This window comes from Caretta caretta, chromosome 7, assembly GCF_965140235.1.
Source record: "Caretta caretta isolate rCarCar2 chromosome 7, rCarCar1.hap1, whole genome shotgun sequence".
In the NCBI taxonomy this organism is placed as follows: domain Eukaryota; kingdom Metazoa; phylum Chordata; order Testudines; family Cheloniidae; genus Caretta; species Caretta caretta.
Genome location: NC_134212.1, coordinates 121,750,672 through 121,770,043, shown reverse-complemented (window position 1 = coordinate 121,770,043; position 19,372 = coordinate 121,750,672). Strand labels below are relative to the sequence as shown.

General features: G+C 46.2%; 1 protein-coding gene across 3 annotated transcripts in view; it reads left to right on the top strand.

The window, feature by feature from the left end:
- Window positions 1-19,372, top strand: part of PDCD11 (programmed cell death 11) — a 44,264-nt gene that overhangs the window by 11,438 nt on the left and 13,454 nt on the right. For all 3 annotated transcript variants that reach the window (XM_075131092.1, XM_048858851.2, XM_075131093.1), the window contains 15 exons: window positions 521-727; window positions 4,711-4,835; window positions 5,511-5,571; window positions 6,156-6,302; window positions 7,532-7,783; window positions 9,204-9,347; window positions 10,383-10,577; window positions 11,229-11,399; window positions 12,020-12,239; window positions 13,544-13,696; window positions 15,254-15,369; window positions 15,578-16,092; window positions 16,878-16,940; window positions 17,585-17,693; window positions 18,421-18,510. In XM_075131092.1, coding sequence (XP_074987193.1) covers window positions 521-727; window positions 4,711-4,835; window positions 5,511-5,571; window positions 6,156-6,302; window positions 7,532-7,783; window positions 9,204-9,347; window positions 10,383-10,577; window positions 11,229-11,399; window positions 12,020-12,239; window positions 13,544-13,696; window positions 15,254-15,369; window positions 15,578-16,092; window positions 16,878-16,940; window positions 17,585-17,693; window positions 18,421-18,510 — 2,568 coding nt within the window. The remainder of the gene's footprint in view (window positions 1-520; window positions 728-4,710; window positions 4,836-5,510; window positions 5,572-6,155; window positions 6,303-7,531; window positions 7,784-9,203; window positions 9,348-10,382; window positions 10,578-11,228; window positions 11,400-12,019; window positions 12,240-13,543; window positions 13,697-15,253; window positions 15,370-15,577; window positions 16,093-16,877; window positions 16,941-17,584; window positions 17,694-18,420; window positions 18,511-19,372) is intronic.

The window sequence follows — 19,372 nt, the reverse complement described above, 5'->3', positions numbered from 1 at the left end:
TGCTTAGCATGTCTGTTTCCTTTCCTTCTCTAACCATTTTTTGGTAAAGGTTTTTTTCTGTGGAATCATCGATGTCAGCAATTTTGTTGGCACAGACCTTCTTTCTACACCCCTGGTAGGGAGAAGGGAAGCCGCTATGTCTTTGAGTTCTGAATGTAGCCACTGGAGAGTCCTAGGTTAGTGTCCCTTTACAGTTCTGGCAGCTGAGAGTCTAATGGAGGATGGGGAATGGCTTGTGGCGGGGGCTGATTGCCTGCAGTCACTCTCCACTCCCCTTGTCCTCACCAAACTAGCTTACGCAATTTAATTAGATAACTAAAGAAAAAATGCCCAGCCCATAAAAACATTAGAGCTGAATGATAACTCCGCACTTTCCATTGTCCTTGTTGTACCTCTGCAAAGCCTCCTGAAGAGATCAGGAGGCAGGTGTGATGTGAGAGTACAGGGTTGAAAATGGCTCTCGGCTCTTCAGGTTGCCAGGCTGTCTTACCATCCTGCCGTCCTCTCTCCCCTGCAACAGGTGAAGGCCTGCATCTTCTCTGTTCATCCCACCTCCAAAGCAGTCCGGCTCACCCTGCGGCAGGTCTTCCTTCAGCCTGGCAGCATGCTAGGCCAGCTCGCCAGCAGTCGGATTGGCATGGTGGTGGAAGAGGCAGTGGTGAAGAGCTTCCACACAAAGACTGGTGCCATCTTTGAACTGGACGACGGCACTCTGGCTTTTGCACGTGTAAGTAATAAATGCCCCGTAGCCAGATTATAATATGGGAGGGGTTGCCGCAAACTGGCATGAAATCGCCAACCAAACCAGAGACGTCTAGGGAATGGGATTTTAAAACGTAAGTGGAATCGGTTGTAAATAATAGTTGTCCTGCAGCATTTGCAACCCAAACATTGCACTGTGTTGCTAGCGCATGAGAACCAGGAAGTGAAACTGAGTATGCTCTATATTCTACTAGGATTCTTCGAGGGGGCCAACAAGCATATGGACAAGGGAGATTCAGTGGATATAGGGTACTTAGATTTTCAGAAAGCCTTTGACAAGGTTCCTCACCAAAGGCTCTTAAGCAAAGTAAGTTGTTATGGGATAAGAGGGAAGGTTCTCTCATGGATTGGTAACTGGTTAAAGGTCATAACAAAGGGTAGGAATAAATGGTCAGTTTTCAGAATGGAGGGAGGTAAATAGCAGGATCCCCCAGGTATCTGTACTGAGCCCAGTCCTATTCAATATGTTCATAAATGATCTGGGAAAAGGGGTAAACGGTGAGGTGGCAAAATTTGCAGATGATAAAAATTGCTCAAGATAGGTAAGTCACAGACAGACTGCAAAGAGCTACAAAAGGATATCTCAAAACTGGGTGACTGGGCAACAAAATGGCAGATGAAATTCAATGTTGATAAATGCAAAGTAATGCACATTGGAAAACATAGTCCCAACTGTACATATACAATGATGGGGTCTAAATTAACTGTTACCACTCAAGAAAGAGATCTTGGAGTCCTTGTGGATAGTTCTCTGAAAACATCCACTCAGTGTGCAGCGGCCGTCAAAAAAGTGAACAGAATGTTGGGAATCATTAAGAGAGGGATAGATAATAGGACAGCAAGTATCATATTGTCTCTCTATAAATCCATAGTATGCTCATATATTAAATATTGCATGCAGCTGTGGTCACCCCATCTCAAAAAAGATATATTGGAATTGGAAAAGGTTCAGAAAAGGGCAACAAAATTATTAGGGATATGAGGTCCATATGAGGAGAGATTAATAAGATTGGGACTTTTCTTATTAATAAGAGATTAATAAGATTGGGACTTTTCATCTTGGAAAAGAGACTAAGGGGGAAATATCATTGAGGTCTATACAATCATGACTGATGTGGAGACAGTAAATAAGGAAGTGTTATTTACTCCTTCTCATAACACAAAAACTAGGGGTCACCAAATGAAATTAATAGGCAGCAGGTTTAAAACAAACAAAAGGAGGTATTTTTTCACACAATGCACAGTCAACCTGTGGAACTCCTTGCCAGTGGATGCTGTGAAGGCAAAGACTATAACAGGGTTCAAAAAAGAATTAGATAAGTTCATGCAGGATAAGTCCATCAATGGCTATTAGCCAGGATGGTGTCTGCCTCTGTTTGCCAGAAGCTGGGAATGGGCGATGGGATGGATCACTTGACGATTCCATGTTCTGTTCATTCCCTCTGGGGCACCTGGCATTGGCCACTGTCGGAAGACAGGATACTGGGCTAGATGGACTTTTGGTCTGACCCAGTATGGCCGTTCTTATATTCATTGTCCAAGATGAGAGAGAGGTAAACTCATAAAGTGTATAAAGTAAAATTAATTCATTCCATGTTAATAATCTACGTTATTATTAGTGACGTAAGAAAATGTATATGTTTAGTATCCTTTTTGACCTAAACGGTGTTTCTGAAACGTGATTTGAGTTAACGTATGCTACATAGTACAGTGAAAATGGGCTTTGCCATCATAAACGTCTGTTTCCAGCATTTTACAACCATCAGTTGTGCTGAACCGTTGGGATAAGCGGTATGTGGTGTGTGGGGAGTAATCTGACATTTGAGTCGAGTTGTGGGCTTGATGGCTAAAGGCTGATGGTACTTAATTTTTATTAGTAAACTGAAAACAAAAGCAAATGTTAAGGAAGAATGTAACTCTTAATCCTTGCTGCGAAGCCTGGGATCTTCTGGGGTTTTCGTCATAAATATTAACCTTTATGTGCCACAGACAATGGGTAAAATGTTCAAAAGCACATCAGTGACTTAGGAGTTCAGTCTGTTGCCGATCTGGCTGGCTCCACAAGAACCAGGATCCAGTCTTTCACAAGAGCATCCCTGCTCCCAAGATGTCACCTCAGTGAACAGATGCTGACAGTCATTCCCCCTCTTCCGTGATACTGAAACAGTCTTTTGTTTTTTTTTTCCCCGAGACAGAGCAAACCCCCCATCTCATTGTAATGCTCCTTTTTCTACCTTCACATGGTTTTGAGTGTTTGCGGTTGTCTTGGATGGTTTTCTATTGAAAATCTTGGGTTGGAATAAGGCTGGACAATTGAGTCTTGCATTGCATCACTGGCTAACTAGGGCAGGATGACGATTCCCTCCTGCATCAATGAAGCATCACCAGGAAACATTATCCCCTGGTGATTAATTTCTACTCTAAGTCCATAAAGTAGACTTTCAATATAAATACATTATTCCTTAAATATTCCCCATATATACATCCTACAATTGAGTGTCTTGAAAAATTACAAGCCTTCTGTGGATACCTTACATGTTACTCTTATCTCTCTCTCTTCTCGGACATTTATCCATAGACATGTTTCGTGCAGTTAGTTTGTCAAGTCTGAGATGAGAGTTGTTTGCAAAGAAGAGGGGACCCTTTGCCAAGGAGCCACTGTGTCACACTTGTGTTATGTATTTTGAGGGACAGAGGAGTATGTTTCAGGCATGTGCTGACTGGGCCAGTCGATCTAGTGCCCAGATCTTCAGAGCCCTACGCTGATACAGAAACTTGGATCCGCATCCACGATAATTAGCTTGTGTCTGTCCCATGGTCTGCATGCCACCTTTATATGTATCCACATCTGCACCCGCACCAGCACCCTATCTTACTGTTATATCCCTGTGCAAAGACAAAAATTTGGATCCGTATCCAATCCACGAGCCACAAAGATGGTAAACAATACATCCACAGATATAAAACGGATCTCTGCCGATCTGCAGGGCTCTACCTATCGTGGTTTGGGTAGAGGGGGGCTATTGTGAAAGAATCACTGAATCCTTTAGCCCAGCACATAGGGGTGATGGGGGAAGGATGTTGGATTATATTAGCAGAGGAGTAAAATGTGCAATACAGTATTGTTACTGTGTAAGGCATTTGTCAGTCCTGTCTCAGGAATGGTGTACATGGTATTGGCCAATTTTCTGGGGGAAGGCTAGTCTTGTCTTGCTGCTCTAACCTGCTCTTCCTTTGTCCTTGGCTTCCACTCTCCTCCTGCTGGTATTATTCCCTTACTGGCCCCACAAAAAACCCCTCCCTCCCATATCCTTCATCTGAGTCTCTCTTCCTGCCTACACTAGTTCCTTCCCTGCCTTGGTGATGGGTTCACTGGCCTTGGTTGCACTTGAGCCTGAAGTTCCCTCTATAAGGCCCAGGTCTGTGAGAGGTTGAGCATCCTGCACTTGCAGGACTGAGGTCGAAATCCTTCAGGAAGCCACTGGTTTTGCAGTGACCAGAACGCCATAGGAGCTCAGGGTGGTCCTTAGAAATGAGGTTAATGTACAATGTGCCCAGCCTTCATAAAGTACCAGGCTGGCCTCGCGCTCAGGTCAAGCCCTGGCCTGGTAGCCTCGTGCTCTTAATGGTCTTCAAAAAATTATGCTAGCAGAACGTTGCCATTCATTGTGTGTATACACAGTAAAATACGACGTCATCTGCATGGCAACTATCGTACAAGCTGCTCCCCAAAATAATGGGTTTGTCTGCGTCTTCCTCCGTGTCCTCCCAACTCATACTTGCGGAAGGATGTAAGCATTGCATCTCACCTGGGTAAAAACACCCATGTGAAACTTGCTGAGTCTTACTGGTTTGTGTTCTCCTCTTCAAGTCAGTCTAGATCTCGTTCTCCCAAGTCAATACTATCTCTATTTCCAAATGGTGATAAATCGCCCTTTGTTTTTGTAGCTGAAGCATCTTTCAGACACCAAAAAATCCTTCAAACCTGGGGCATTTAAGACGGGAAGCAAGCACAGATGTCGAATCGTTGACTACAGCCTTATGGATGAGCTGGCCCTGTTGTCTCTGAAACAGTAAGTTCTTGGTGCCATTCCAGAATTGTTTGTGGGAGCTGCGGGGAGAGAAGGGTCTGATAATAAGTGGAAAATATTGTGCTGCTTTGTTTGGCTGGAACCCACCCCCTGGGGTTTCCACTCATTAGCTGTCTGTGGCACTCATCTGTTGCCCATTATCTGAAACCTCACAACCTTGAACACATTTCTCCTCCCAACAATCGCCGTGGGGCAGGGCCGGGCTGTTCTCCCCATTGCACAGATGGGAACTGAGGTCCAGTAGGACTAAGTGACTTGCCCAAGGTCACACAGAAAGGCTGCGACAGAGCAGGTCTCGGGCTTGCACTCTAACCACTGGGCCATCCTTCCTGTCTAGTAAAGGTATTGCCCTCTGAGAGCCAGCGGGTTCCCTGCATGCACGGTTTTGGCTTCTGGCCACCATCCTTTGTGTCATAAACTGGGACAGAGCTTAGTCCAGTGGCTGGGCCCAGACCACCTTTACAGGGGAACGTCACCATGACTCTGACACAGGGCTGCGGGGGGACAGAGCATTGATGTGATAAATAGGGGCCAGGCAGATTCTGGCAGACCCCAGGGGTGAGGGAAGGAGAGGGGTTGTCTTGTCCTTACCACCTCTGGGTTTTCCCTCACGTTAAAGATGACTCACGCCGCAACCCTTGCTGTATCTTCTCCTAGTCGAATTATTGCTGCTCCGTTTCTGAGATACCAAGACATCTGTCCCGGGCACGTGGTGGAGGTAAGATCCTGAGAGAACGTCACACGTTCGGCATTGTCGAGTATTGGTACTTGCTGCCACGCCTTAGGCGATGTGTCTTTTCCCTGCCTAGTTAATACCAGTTCACACCTATTTGTTTCAGACCAGTGCTGGAAAGGGAGAATGTAAATACAGCACCAGCAAAAATAACTTGCAAGTTCTCCAGGCTGTAGTTACCTGGCTGAGCGACATTTCAGTCTAGGTGTTTGAGTTGCCTTGGTGAGCGTAGAATGATCTTTCTAAAGCTTTGTATTCCCTATCGTATGTTGGATATAATATATATATGGGGTCAGATCCAGGTCTGTTTCAAGTCAGTGGGAATTTTACCATTGACTTCAGCAGAACCAGCATGTGGCCCATGGAGAGCACAGCACTGGCAACACGGGTGCAAGATGCAGCGTAGCTTCCCTTATGTAAAGCTGTTGCCCTGCACGTGGTTAATACGTTAGATAGATTTTTGGGGCGGGGTGTGTTTATTTTTGGGGGGGTAGTGGGTAGGCCATTTCCCATGTACACCCCAACCCACACTGAAAACTACTGATCCTGCTCTCTTCTCCGGACTCTAGGGCAAAGTGTTGGCTCTGAAACCCTTGGGGATGCAGGTGAAGGTGACGGATCACATCAGGGGGCTGGTGCCTCGCCTACACCTGGCGGACGTGCTCCTGAAACAGCCCGAGAAGAAGTACAGCGTGGGCGGCGAAGTCAAGTGCCGGGTGAGATCCCCCTGCCAGGGACCAGCCGAGGGCTTGGGCTGTCTTAAGTTGTACTCCTCCACCAGAGCAATGCCTGAGCATTTAGACACTGATCTGATTTCCACTGAGAGCGGGTGGCTTTCTGATGCGCTTATTGTTTGTTTATAATGAGTCCTGGGCCGTGAAGTTGCTGGTATTTCAGAAAGAGAAGCTGCTGCCTTTTCTCTATTGCCCACTGGACTGAGTGTTGGGTGATGTGACTCACTGTGTGGCCTGACCAAATTACAGCCATGTTTTCAAGCATCTGCTCCTTTGGATGGTCTTAGGGTGTTTGGTGCCCAGCTACAAACAGCTGGGGTCTGATTTTGAGAGCTACTGAGCACCCACACTCCACATGAAGTGATGGGCTCTACAGATACCCAGCACCTCTGAAAGTCAGGCCCTCAGGGGCTCAGGTTGTGCTCCCGATTAATGGACACTTGAAAATGTTTAGGCCTTAACTTGTCAGCACCATTTTACAGAGAGGAATCTAGTGATACTTGCTCTCTCTTGTTAAAATGCTCTGAGAGCCTTGGATGAACCAAGCACCGTACGTGCTAGATGTAATCACATAACTTCCCAAAACCTCAACAATATTTAACGACTTCAAAGGCTGTGACCATGTCAAATCCTTAGGATGATTCCTTGTAGGAATCTGCATATTGAATAGGAAACCCCTGCATTTCCCTGCACTGCTTCTCAGAAGTAATGGTGTCATCTCTCTCGGGCAGTGACATACTGAAATAGACTCTGTCTTCTCTAAAGAGAAGCTTGGATTTTATGGGCTTTACTCCCACCCACCTCCATGCACACATTTAATTCATCTTCCTGGTTTTCCGCTAGACTTACGGAGACTGACAGGCTATTCTGCATCTCATTTGGGGGCTAGTGTTGCTCTTCTTCTAGCCTGATGGCCTTTGAATAGAGAGAATTCAATCCAAGGGAAGATCACCATGAACTTGGCCACCACGTCACTTGACACCTTCTGCTTTCGCAGGTTTAGCTTCTGAGACATTGTCAGCATTAATGTTTGCCTTTTCTCTGAGGATCTCAAAGCGCTGTTGCTTCTGGATGTCTGAAGCTAGTGCAAACTTGTTGACATATGTGGGATTCTTGTACATAGTGAATATGAATCAAGGATTTGGTGCCTTTTCCCTGATTGAAAAGCACCTCTGCGGTCACTGTAACCTCTCCTCTCCCCGCTCTCTTAGGTGTTAATATCCAATCCTGAAAAAAAGAAGCTGATCCTAACTCTGAAGAAAACTCTGGTCATGTCGAAATTTCCAGTCCTCACTAGTTACGAGGCTGCAAAGCCCGGCCTGATCGCTCATGGCTTCATTGTGTGCGCGAGGGAGTTTGGCTGCATTGTGAAGTTCTACAATGACGTTAAAGGTCTGGTTCCCAAGAATGAGCTGAGCTCAGAGCCCATATCTTCCCCAGAGAAAGTCTTCTACAAAGGCCAGGTAACTAATACGTCCCCCCCCACATTGATAAACACAACGGAGGCACTTGTGACATTGCACTGACAGATAAGAGGCCACAGCTGGTTGGTTGTGGATGGGAGCTTCAGGTGGAAATTCAATGCACCTAGAGGGTTGTAAAGGGATATTGGCAAGGCAGGCAGACGGAAAATAAGATCTGTCTGGTGCTGTGGTTTGCAGTGCAGGAGGTGTTGGGCCCTCTGCTGTGCTAGGGTTAGACAGGCTATCGAAAAGTCTAGCCAAAGAATCACCTAACTGCCACTGGCTTTGGGTCCCTGAAGGGGGCTATTCCTTGACAGTCGCGTGACACTGTCACACCACTGCATAGTCATAAGGACAATCTGATAACAGGGAGGAACGGGCTCCTGAGGGGAGACGAGACCACTCACTCCAGGTTAGAGTCCCAGTCTTCTGTCCCCTGCCCTGTTGCATCCCCTTAACTCTTAGGAGCTGGATGTCCACGCCTACAAACTCACCTGTGTCCTAAGGCTTAAAGGACTCAAATCAGAGGCCTTTACTGGAAACTCTTCCTGTCTTGGGAAATCATTTAACAGGCACAGACAACACAGGAAAGAATCAAAAGGATCTGGGATTCTGAAAACGCTCCTGTGAAGCAGTTGATTCCTCTTTCCTGTATACAATTAAATGGGCTGGGCTGTAAGAGACGCCTTCCCCTCAAGAACTTTGCAGAGCTGCCTTCTTGTACGTTTCCAGGCCTTGCCTGCTTCTGAGAGTGCAGCAGGCACAGAGCTGTGTAATGTGGTCTGCACAGCTTGGGTGGCAAAGAAACCTAGCCCCAGGGTAGGTGGCTTGTCAGATTGTCAGGGTTGGGGTCCATGCTGCGGCCCTTGTTTTCAGAAGAATGAAAACTTTTATTTTCAGGATCAGGACAACAGTCTTTTAAGTCCATATTTTAAAAATCCGACCCATGCTGTGCCTGGCAATTTTACCAATGTCCAAGCACTTTTAATTCCAGTCTGTACTTTGAGCCATCCCCATGAGGCGTGTGACCTGCTCAGAGTGTTCCTGGCGCCTTTTGTTTGTTTTTAATGCTGGAATCTATAGCAACTGCAAAAAGGGCAGGATGGTCTGGTGGTGGGAGTCGGGAGACCTGGGTTCTATTCCCAGCTCTGTCTTGGGCAGGTCATTTTAATGACTCTGTGCCTCAGTTTCCCACCTGTGAAGTGAGGATTACACTTGCCTCACACTAGTTTTGTGAATCTGAATTCACTCATGTTTGTAGAATGCCCTGATAGCCTTGGGTGCGAGGGGAAGAGTTGCTGAGTATTTATTTTGCTGTTTTATGCACTGTACTGCAGTACACTGGATATAAGGGTGGAGGGATGGATCTACAGAAAACTCACTGTTAAGTCTTTTTTTTTTTTTAATCTCTTTACAATAGGTTGTCAAAGTCATAGTCTTAAAATGTGAGCCTGAGCAGGAGAAGCTGCTGCTGTCATTCAAGTTGATGAGCAGACCTGTCTCTGAGGAAGGAGGAGAACAAATTCCAAAGAAGAATCGGGAAGTAACTTATGAAACTGGGCAGGTATTGATTGTAAATGCCACCCCCCTCCTCGTCCTGTTCCCCCCTCCTGCCTGGTTACTAAGGAAAGGATTCAATGCAACTCTGAATTATTTTACTTCTAAAACCTGTCTAATGGGTCTCACTAGATGGGGACAATGATAACTAGGTTTTGTATTGCATCTTTCGTACAAGTGTCATCCCCAAATAAGTTTTTAGAGTAAAGTAAACGGGACCATGACTCATACAGGAGTGTATGTCAGAGAAAATACTTATGTGAATACATTAAAATGGTCAGTCACAAGGCACTTAAAGAGACAGGGTGAGGTGCAAGACAGGGAGGAAAGAGAGGTGAGAAGAGGCCAGTAGATGCAGAAAGTCTGTTTCAGACGGCAAGCAAATGAGGAACTAGCATCATTGCATCTCCTATTGTGAGGCTGGCATCCCGCTAGGATGCGAGGGAGGGTCTGATGCGCTTTAGAAGAGGGAGGACAAAAGAGCCCCATGATATTAACCCAAGAGTGTTAACTTCAGCAGTCCCAGTACATAGATTATAAGGTCGTAGGGGACCCCTGTGATCATCTAGTCTGAGCTCCTCTATAACACAGGTCATAGGACTTCCCTGACGTAATTCCTGTTGAATGTGGTGGTCACGTCCATTTCTCAAACTGTAATGCTGCAGTGTGCGAACAGCTGCCACATTTTGCTCCAGAAGTGGCTGCATTTCAGTGTTAGGTAAATATTTGCCATAAAGACAATAGTTCTTAAGTGCTTCGATATCCCTTTGGAATGAAAAACACTGCCGACATGTAAATACAAGTTTTACTACTGCAAGCACGGGGATGTTCTGTTTTGTTTAAATGATCTCATCCCCTCCTCCCATCTGATCAAATGAATTTTCCAGACTTTGACTTCTGTGATTTGTTGAGATTGCTTTATAATAAATGTCAGATGCTTCTGAGGTTCCCCGCTATTGGAACAAGAGAGTTCCTTGTGCATAGCTGGAGAGACCTCAGAGCTGTTTACAGTCTCCCGTTATGTTTCCTGTTCTCTGTTCAGATGGTTGATGTGAAGGTCCTGAAGAAGAAAGATAATGGCCTGGAGGTTTCCATCTTGTCGGACAATGTTTCTGCCCACCTTCCCATGATGCATCTGTCTGACCATGTGGTTAACTGTAAACTCCTGTACCATTGGCTCCAAGAGGGTGACATCCTCCACAGGGTTATGTGCCTAAGTGACAAGGGAGGACACATTGTATCCTTTGACTCTTCCATCAAGGTTTGGGTTTTATGGCCAGAGCCTTCATGAATGAACAATCTATTTGTAATCTAGACTGTACACAAGGAAGAGAAATTACACTGGTTTAAGGTGTGGGGCTGGTTCCATCCTCAGGAACCAAGGTTGGTTTGAAGGGCTGGTATCTTGCGAACCACCCACCCTTGAATTGAATCTTGTATGCTGCTGGGAATCCCATTAGAGATTAGACATGTTTTTAGCCCTAGTAGATTGTGAGGGTATCAGGCTTTAAAAATCACAACATTCTGATTACTGACTTGTTTGCCTCCCCAGCTTACATGCATAAATGTCAGTTGTGACATGACTTTAGTAAACAACTAGCACTGAAAACCAACTAATTGTATGGATTGTAATCAGAGAATTCCAGCTTCCAAATGGTGTAATGCATTAATCTCCAACTGTCGCAATTTATGAGATATTGGCTGCTAAAATTATCGATGGAGGGAAAGCAAGGTGGTAATCGGAATGCTGTGATTTTAAGATCCTGTGTTGTACAACTTGCAATGGCTCTGGTGAGACCCTCTGGTGATACCAAGGGATTTAGTAGGCTCCTAAGCTTGTTTCCTCTTCCCCTGATTAGAAGGTCCTGTTCCTTGACTAGTTGTTCAGACCCTGTGCAGAAAGCCTGCAGTGATCTCTGCTGTACAGGAGGAGCAAGTGGTGAGGAGCTTCTCTGAAATCCAACCTGGGATGCAGCTGGCTGGTTACGTGAGGAACATTATGTCCTATGGAGTGTTTGTGGAGTTCCCATTTGGTCTAGCTGGACTGGCCCCCAAAGCGGTAAGCTGGGTGTGACTTTCCCTCTTAAAGCACCATGTTTGCAGGCCCAAGAAATGTGGCTCTAAGCAGGGCTGGAAGGCAGATAGACTGCAGGTCTCCTGCACTCCCACTGCCCAGCCCACTAGTAGTAAAAACTTAGGCTAGGGTTGTATTTATAGAGTTCTAGGTGCCTCCATGATATGGGAGGGCTTGTGGGGAGAGAAGGGGCAAGAAAGAGCATGAAGGCAAATGGGGATTCTACAAGAGCTGAAAAGAGCCTTCTTTCCTAATCACGCCACATCTCTCCCACCACCTGTCTGCTGGCATATCGGGGACTGCATTGCAAAATGCAGCACTGCTACAGTGGGGTAGCTCGCCCCTCATGGAGGAGATTGGGAATTGCGACTCCTCAGTTCTGTTCCCAGGCCTGCCACTGATCTGCTCTGTGACCTTGTGCCAGTCACTTAACCTCTCTGTGCCTGTTCCCCATCTCTCAGATGGGGATAATACCTGCCAACATCAGAGAGAGGTTGAAGCTTAATGGATGTTTGTAAAAATACTCCAAAGCACTCTCATGAAAGGTGCTATAGTTTAATAGGGTTGCTAAGCAGCTACCTCTGCTGACCTCTTTTTCCAAACAGGCCATGAGTGACAAGTTTGTGACAGACACCAAAGACCATTTTGTGGTGGGACAGACGGTGGTTGCCAATGTGATGAGCATGGACGAGGAGAAGCAGCGTATCCTCTTGTGTCTGAAGCTGTCTGAGGTCGGCTCGGAAGACCCCGTCGCTGAGAGCTTCTCCTTACTGAGCCAGTGCTTTGAGGAGCTGAAGGAGGTCAGGGGCATTCTGAGCAGAAGAAGTAAGTTTGGGAACAGGGATCAGGTCATGACACTCAGCACTAGAGAAATAATACAAGGCATAAACTACCCCTTTGCCTTCCATGTAAGAGAAGGCTCAAAGCAAGCAATGGCTTAACTTGTGAGCCAGGTTTGTTAAGAGAGGAGGGTTTATAGAATGAGTCCAGGCCTTGAAAGGCTACAAACAGGAACAACACTTTCTGGAACTCTTGTCAGGAGTGGGGACAACTAGCAAACCAAGAGCCAGGCTGCGCTCCCATTGTAAGTCTGTGGGAGTTTTGCTATTGATTTCAGTGGGAGCAGGTTGAGGCCCTGAGTGGTTAAGAACAGAGGGTTAAGAGCTATGATGTCATTAGCCTTATGCTGAAATAGAATAGAAAGAGCCAGGGAGACACAATGGGACAAAACTTGGTGCCTTCTAGTTCCTGGGAGGCAGGTGAAGAGCAGAATCCTCTGAGGAGGTCATGCAGATCTGATTTATCCGATCAGTACTTAAATACTGTGGTCAAGGGTACAGTAAGGAAAATCACATTTAAAAAAAAAAAAAAAAAAAAGGTGAAATCTACCTAACAGAGGGGAGGGGTTTGTGGTGAGCCAGCTTGTTCATCTGCTGGGGAAAAGTATTTGCTGGTTGCCCCTTAGCCAAGTAGACATGGAAAGTACTTCTGTATCTCTGAAAGGTTGCTATGCAGTACCTGTGTGCGTACCAACCCCCTACCTCCCAGACCTGAACGCTCTGAGAATCCTGGTCACCTGTACGTAGATGCCTCTCTGCATACAAACGCACATACCAAAAGCAGGAACATTCGTGAGGGTATAGAACTGAATTGTTTAGAAAAGAGGTACTAAATGCACTAATGCTTAGATACCAAGGTGATAGGCACCTTAGGAAATACAGATCTCCCTTAGAGACTATAATAGACTGGAAATGCAGAAAGAGGGAATTAGATGATAATTGGAAGAGACCTGAATTGGGCTGCATTAAAGTTATATGCTATCCCTCCAGACAGGCCTGTTTAGTCATAGGTTAACAGCCCTGGGACATTAAATATCTCTAGTGATCGGCAGTGTGGTTTTAAATTTTTAGCTTTTCGTAAGTGTTTCTATTGGGATTAAATTTTAATACTATTTCTTTGTGTGTTGGGGGGTCTAAACTATCTGATTCTCTTTTTTTTTTTTTTTTTTTTTTTTAAAGAGGGGCATAAAAACTCATATTAAGCAAAGGTGAATCCCGCTTCTTTGCTTCTGCGAAAGATCCAGTGGAAATAAAATTAACTCTCTACCTTTTCCCATTCTGTCGGTTTAGATCATTCCAAGGTGGCCCAAAACCTCTGTGGATTGATACCTGGGCAGAAACTTGAGCTGGTTGTTCAGGAAGTGCAGGGGGATGGCTCAGCATTCTTCAACGGCAGCTGTGTTGCTGGGCTGACCGTAACAGCCACTCGCTATCATGTTGGAGGTTGGGAATTTCTTTTATGGTCTTATTTCTTTGTGTTTCATCGTCACTGGATAGGATACACAATGCTCTCAAACTGCTTTGTCTGGAATGAAATAAATTGCTGATGAAACAGTGAGGAGTGTCATGAGCATGGGATAGTGCAGGCGTGGGCTCCTGAGTTTCTGTTTCTAGCTCTGCCACTGATCCAGAGCATGGTTTGGGGCATGATTAAACCTGTCTGTGACTCTGTTGTCCCTATCAGCAAAATGCCCCCCTACCTCACCGGGTTTCTGTGAGGCTTAATTAGTGTTTTGAGCTCCTCAGATGAAAGGTGCTATAGAAGGATAAAGTATTAATGAACAGTTTTTAGTTTTTTCCCTTCCTCCTCTAGGAGCTGGAATATGCTCAGTTGCTGCATAATTTTTCTCTTGATTCAAGGAACGTTATTAAGCAAAACTGCAATTTCAAATACATTGTAGTTCAAATAATAGCCCAGAAAAGTGTCATTTTTTAAGCAGAACTGAAAATTATCCTAGGCATTCAGAACTGTTTTTAACTTCATTTTATCATTACTAACATATATGAAGTGTGTGTGCGCGCGCACCCATGAGCGTGTGTACGTACACACACCATATACGAAGTTTCCATGCAAGTATTAACAAATTTTACTCAAACCTGCATTTGTTGCCTTTTAAAAGACCCATTTGTGTTTAAAGAAAAGGAGGACTTGTGGCACCTTAGAGACTAACCAATTTATTTGAGCATAAGCTTTCGTGAGCTACAGAAGTGAGCTTTCGTGAGCTACAGAAGTGAGCTGTAGCTCACGAAAGCTCATGCTCAAATAAATTGGTTAGTCTCTAAGGTGCCACAAGTCCTCCTTTTCTTTTTGCAAAGACAGACTAACACGGCTGTTACTCTGAAACCTGCCATTTGTGTTTAGTTACAACCTTTTAATCTGGGTATTTATTTTGTTCAAATTCGAAATAATGACAACCAGACATATACCAGCCAGTGTGGCCTAGTGGAAGGAGTGGTGGCCTGGGATTTGAGGGACCTGAGTGCTATTCCCAGTTATGCCACTGGCCTGCTGGGTGACTTTGGACAGGTCATTTCCCTGCTCTGTGCCTCAGTTTCCCCCTCTCTAAAATGGGGGTAATAGTACTGACCTCCTTTGTAAAGGACTTTTGAAATCTCCTGATGAAAAGTTCTATATACAAGGTAGATTTTATTGATTGATTGATTGATTGTAAAATTGACTTGATCCTGCTGTAAGGTTGGCTGTGGTTTTTGTTTTTTTCCCAGTGAAAGGATAACACTCCCCCAACATTAGTGGCTTGGAGAAAAAATATGGATCGATTCTTTTTTTTTTTTTTTTAAATGAGCTACTGCACATTTGGCTGCTAGTAGTAACCATATTGTGAATGGGTCCTCTGGACTGTGAAACAGTTTTAGTATTAGCATGGTAGCATTAGGAGCTCAGATTGCCCTTGAGCATGCTGCCCTTGGCTTTGTCACACAGGGTCAAGACTGGTAGAAATCCTTTTGGGCTGTCAGCAGTTAATCTTCTTGTTTTTATAGACAAGGGCTTGGTTGCTGGTCAAAAAGCAAGAGTCTTGGTTCTTCATGTTGATGCCCTCAAATCAGCGGTTCACGTCTCCCTTCGAGAAGAGCTGTTGCACACAAAAGCCAAAGGGGTACGTCTGGCTTGTGTTCTCTTATTAGGTCTCGTGTGTTTCTGTCCCTGTGCCAGGTATGCATTTACCTGGTTAATGGATTTTAAATAATGCTCAGGTGTGAAAAGTTTCACACAAAGTGGCGGTGGGCGGGGAGAAGGGGCAAGAATGTCTTAGCTTGGAATCCAGAGTTCCTGCTGATAAGTCACCACCAGTCTCTGTTTGACAGCTAATGGAAAACTCCCAGCAGCCTGCTGTCGTGCAGCATGTAGCAGAAGAGTTTGCCATTGCCTCGTTGGTGGAGACAGGTCAGCTGACTGCCATTCCTGTGGCCTCTCACTTCAATGACACGTTCCGTTTTGACTCTGAGAAGCTGAAGGTGGGACAGGTTGTCTCTGTAACCTTAAAAACCGTGCTGACAGGTGACCATGGCATCCTGTTAGCAGTGCAAGGCCCAGCAAAGAAAAGGGCTTTTATAAGGTCCCGGAAAGAGTCAGAGACCGTAGAGGAAGGCTTGGCTGCAGTGAAACACTCCCTGTGCTTAGGAGATGTGGTCAAGGGAACTGTGAAGTCCGTCAGACCTACCTACGTGACAGTTGCCATTGATGACAAGCTAACGGGCTCCATCCACACGTCCCAGATCCTGGATGAAGTCCCCATAGGCACCTTTCCAACATCCAGGCTGAAAGCTGGGCAGAAGGTGACAGCCCGGGTCATTGGAGGCAGAGATGTGAAGACTCACAGGTAGAAAAAGAGCTTCTGTGTTGCTTCCAGGGGAAGCTGGCAGTGGAGTAGTAATTTAGTTCAGATTAACCAGGTCTCTTCCTCTGTATTGTCCAGGCATTTTGTATTCCAGCTATGCCTGCTGGAGGTGATGAGGCCCTAAGGGAATCTTCCCCTGCCATGTTCCATGCCCCGGCTAGCACATGATACTTGCATCACTGCAGATGGGCATTCTATCCCTGTCTTAGATCACAGGTAGAGAGGAGTCTGGGGTCTGCCTTAGTCAAAGCTCCTGTTGACTTCCAGTGGAGCAGGAGCTAGTCCTGAGTGAAAGTTAAGGGTCTGACTTCAGAGGTAACGAAACTTCCAACTCCAATCTAAGTTCAATGGAATTTTGGCACGTTATTCCCTTAGGTTTATCCAAAAACCCCACTCTTGAGTGCCTAACGCAGCTGGTCATCTCACAGATGATCGCGTGTCGGCATCCCAGTGCGAGGAAGGAGGCTCCTCAAATGTAGGCAGAGAAAGAGGATTACTCTGCTTTGGGAGGCAGAGCTAATCTACCCAGGGTTTGCTGCCCAGACCGGTCCGGCAGTGGCTCTGTTACAGAGCCAGCACCGAGGATGGTGCCCTAGCAGTGTCTCATTTTGGAGTGGGTGGGAGCGTGGCAAAGGCTGAGCACCAGAACTGGGAAGCTGTTAGTTTTAAGAGTGCTTGGCTTTGTGCTGTGCGGGTAACGGGCCGGGAAAGCCTCGTTGCAGTGTGCTGTGGAGACAGAAGGAATTGAATGGTTTCCTCTGTTGCAGGTATTTGCCCATCACCCATCCACACTTCACTCAGTCCATTCCAGAGCTCAGCATTCGACCCAGGTAAGAGCCGCAGATTCTGTACTAGCCTCCTGCCCACCTGGTTTAATGTTTGTAAAGTGCCGTGAAGATGGAAAGTGCCAAGTGCCAAATTCCACCCTGTCAGCTGTTGCTGGGGAAGTGGTGTTCCGCTGGGGAAGGGAGAAGGGTGGCAGCATTTGGGATCCCCAACTCCTGTGTGCCACGGAGCTCTGCCCTGCAGAGGCTCCCTTGCCCTCCAGCCTACAGAGGATACGAGGAACAGGCCAGGAGCCAGGAATCTGCGAGACAACAGGACACATAAGCATATCACTCCTTTCTTCTTTCCAGCTCTGTTCTGGCCACTACAGGTTAAAGCACCGACTGTTCCGCTAACACACCCTTGAGCTGCCTAGCATGGGACATGGCTCAGACCACACCCTAGTGGTTCTCTCTGCATTGGGGAGACTTGCTTTAAATGGTGGGAGTTCCTGCACTGTGCAGAATAAAGGGAAGAAAGCTTGGGGGAAAGAGAGTGGGGATGAACTTTACAGGGATGCTGCCCAGGGGATATTTCATCATCATAAACAGTCTCCTGGATCCACAACGCGTCCATGCACTGCTTGGAGCTGGGACCCTGGGACTGTAATTTTTTTCCATCTGCTCCTGTCTCTTTGCTTTCTGAACAGTGATCTGAAGGGGGATGGTGGCACAGCTCTGAGCCCCGAAGGAGACAATCCCAGTGAACGGCTCAGGCCCTACAAAGCTGGGCAGACGGTGACCTGCTTTGTGAAGAAGGTGAGATTTGGAGGCTTCCAAAATAAATGCTGGGAAAGGACCAACTGTCAAAACGTCAGGCCTGGTTCCAGCCCATAGTCTGAAAAATTCAAACGTGCCAGTAAAATGCTGATCGGTGCATCCAAAATCCAGCCCTAGTCTTGACGACAGAAGGAAATAGGAAGGAGCAGAATAACTCCAGAGCTAAGGAGATGGGTTGGTATCACAGCCTGTTTGTCCCCAGTGCAGTGTTCCCCCTGCCCCCCCCCCCACCCCCCGTGCTCCAGCAGAAGGTCCTTTTGGGGGAAAACTCCCCCAATTCCAAATATGCCAGATGCTGGAACTCCTGAGCCTTTGTGTGAGAATCACTGCAGTGTAGCAGCAGACCCCATAGCAGCAAGATATCATTGGGGCCAATTCATGATTCCCTCCCACCCAAAAGACCCCTCTGTTAGTATCTCTATCTGCAGAGAATTCCAAATGCTGTTTCCCCTCTTTGGGGAGACTCGTCCTCTCCTCTGAGAGCACAAAGAAGCACCTCTCCTGTCTGAGTCCTAATCAATAAGCGATTGGAATCCGGGCTGGAAATGCTGGGAGAGGTTTTCTGGCTTGTGTTATGCAGGAGATCCAGCTACATGATCATAATTGGGCCCTTCTGGACTCAATCTGAATTTTCTCTCTCCAATGAAGCCATGGAGCTTCTTGTAAGTCTAACCTTCTCTTCTATGGCTGGTTGGTTTCCTCTCAGTACAACACCACCAAGACTTGGCTGGAGGTGGAGATCACCCCTGAGATTCGAGGAAGAGTTCCCCAGCTTCTGCTTTCCCTTAACCCCAAGGTAAGTCCTCGCCAGAGAATCACATGCATGAAGGTTTTGCACACACGAGGCTGCGAGCACCCAGAGACAAAAGTGTCTCAAGCAGCCTCCAACCTTTTGGTTCCTCTTTGCTTCCTGATCCTGTGTCATGGCTGGGGCTGGGGCTGTTCTTCCTCTTTCAGCCTCTTTCAGCTACTCCATAATGAGTATTGTTGACTTGGTTATTTTTAGAGAAACGTTAGATTGTGAACATCATTAGTTGTTTTTCTTTTCAAAGGGGAACTGCAGAGGTTCCGAATCAAATGCCAGATCGTTAGCAGAACAAATCAGATCTATTTGCCTCTTAATACAAATATTTGGAAATCGGTTCCTTGCCAAGTCCTTTTACCCTTCCCCTCCCTCCCACCCCCGCCACCTTGTAGACTCACTCACTGTGCAATCTCTGTCTCTTTCGAGTTGCTTTTTTTATAATGGCAACAAGATAATTAGTATAATAATACCTAGCTCTTACATACTGCTTTTCAGCAGTAGATCTCAAAGCATGTTGGCATCATTATCCCCATTTTACAGATGGGGAAACTGAGCCACAGGGTGGCACATGACTACCCAAATCACCCAGCAAGCCAGTGGCAGAGTTGGAAATAGACCCAAAGTCTCTTGAATCCCAGTCCAGTGTTTGTTTGTTTTTTCCATGGGGCCAGGCTGCTTCCCTAAAACATGAGCAGTAAGAAATGCTGTTTATTGCTAGATTTATCCAGCGTCACAGTGACATTTCTTTATCAGGGTTTAATAGATGCACAGAAGATGCCTATAATGCCAAATGTGGATCTCGAAATGTCCTGAGATTACCTTGGTTAAAATCAAAATGAGTGGCTGGAGTCCC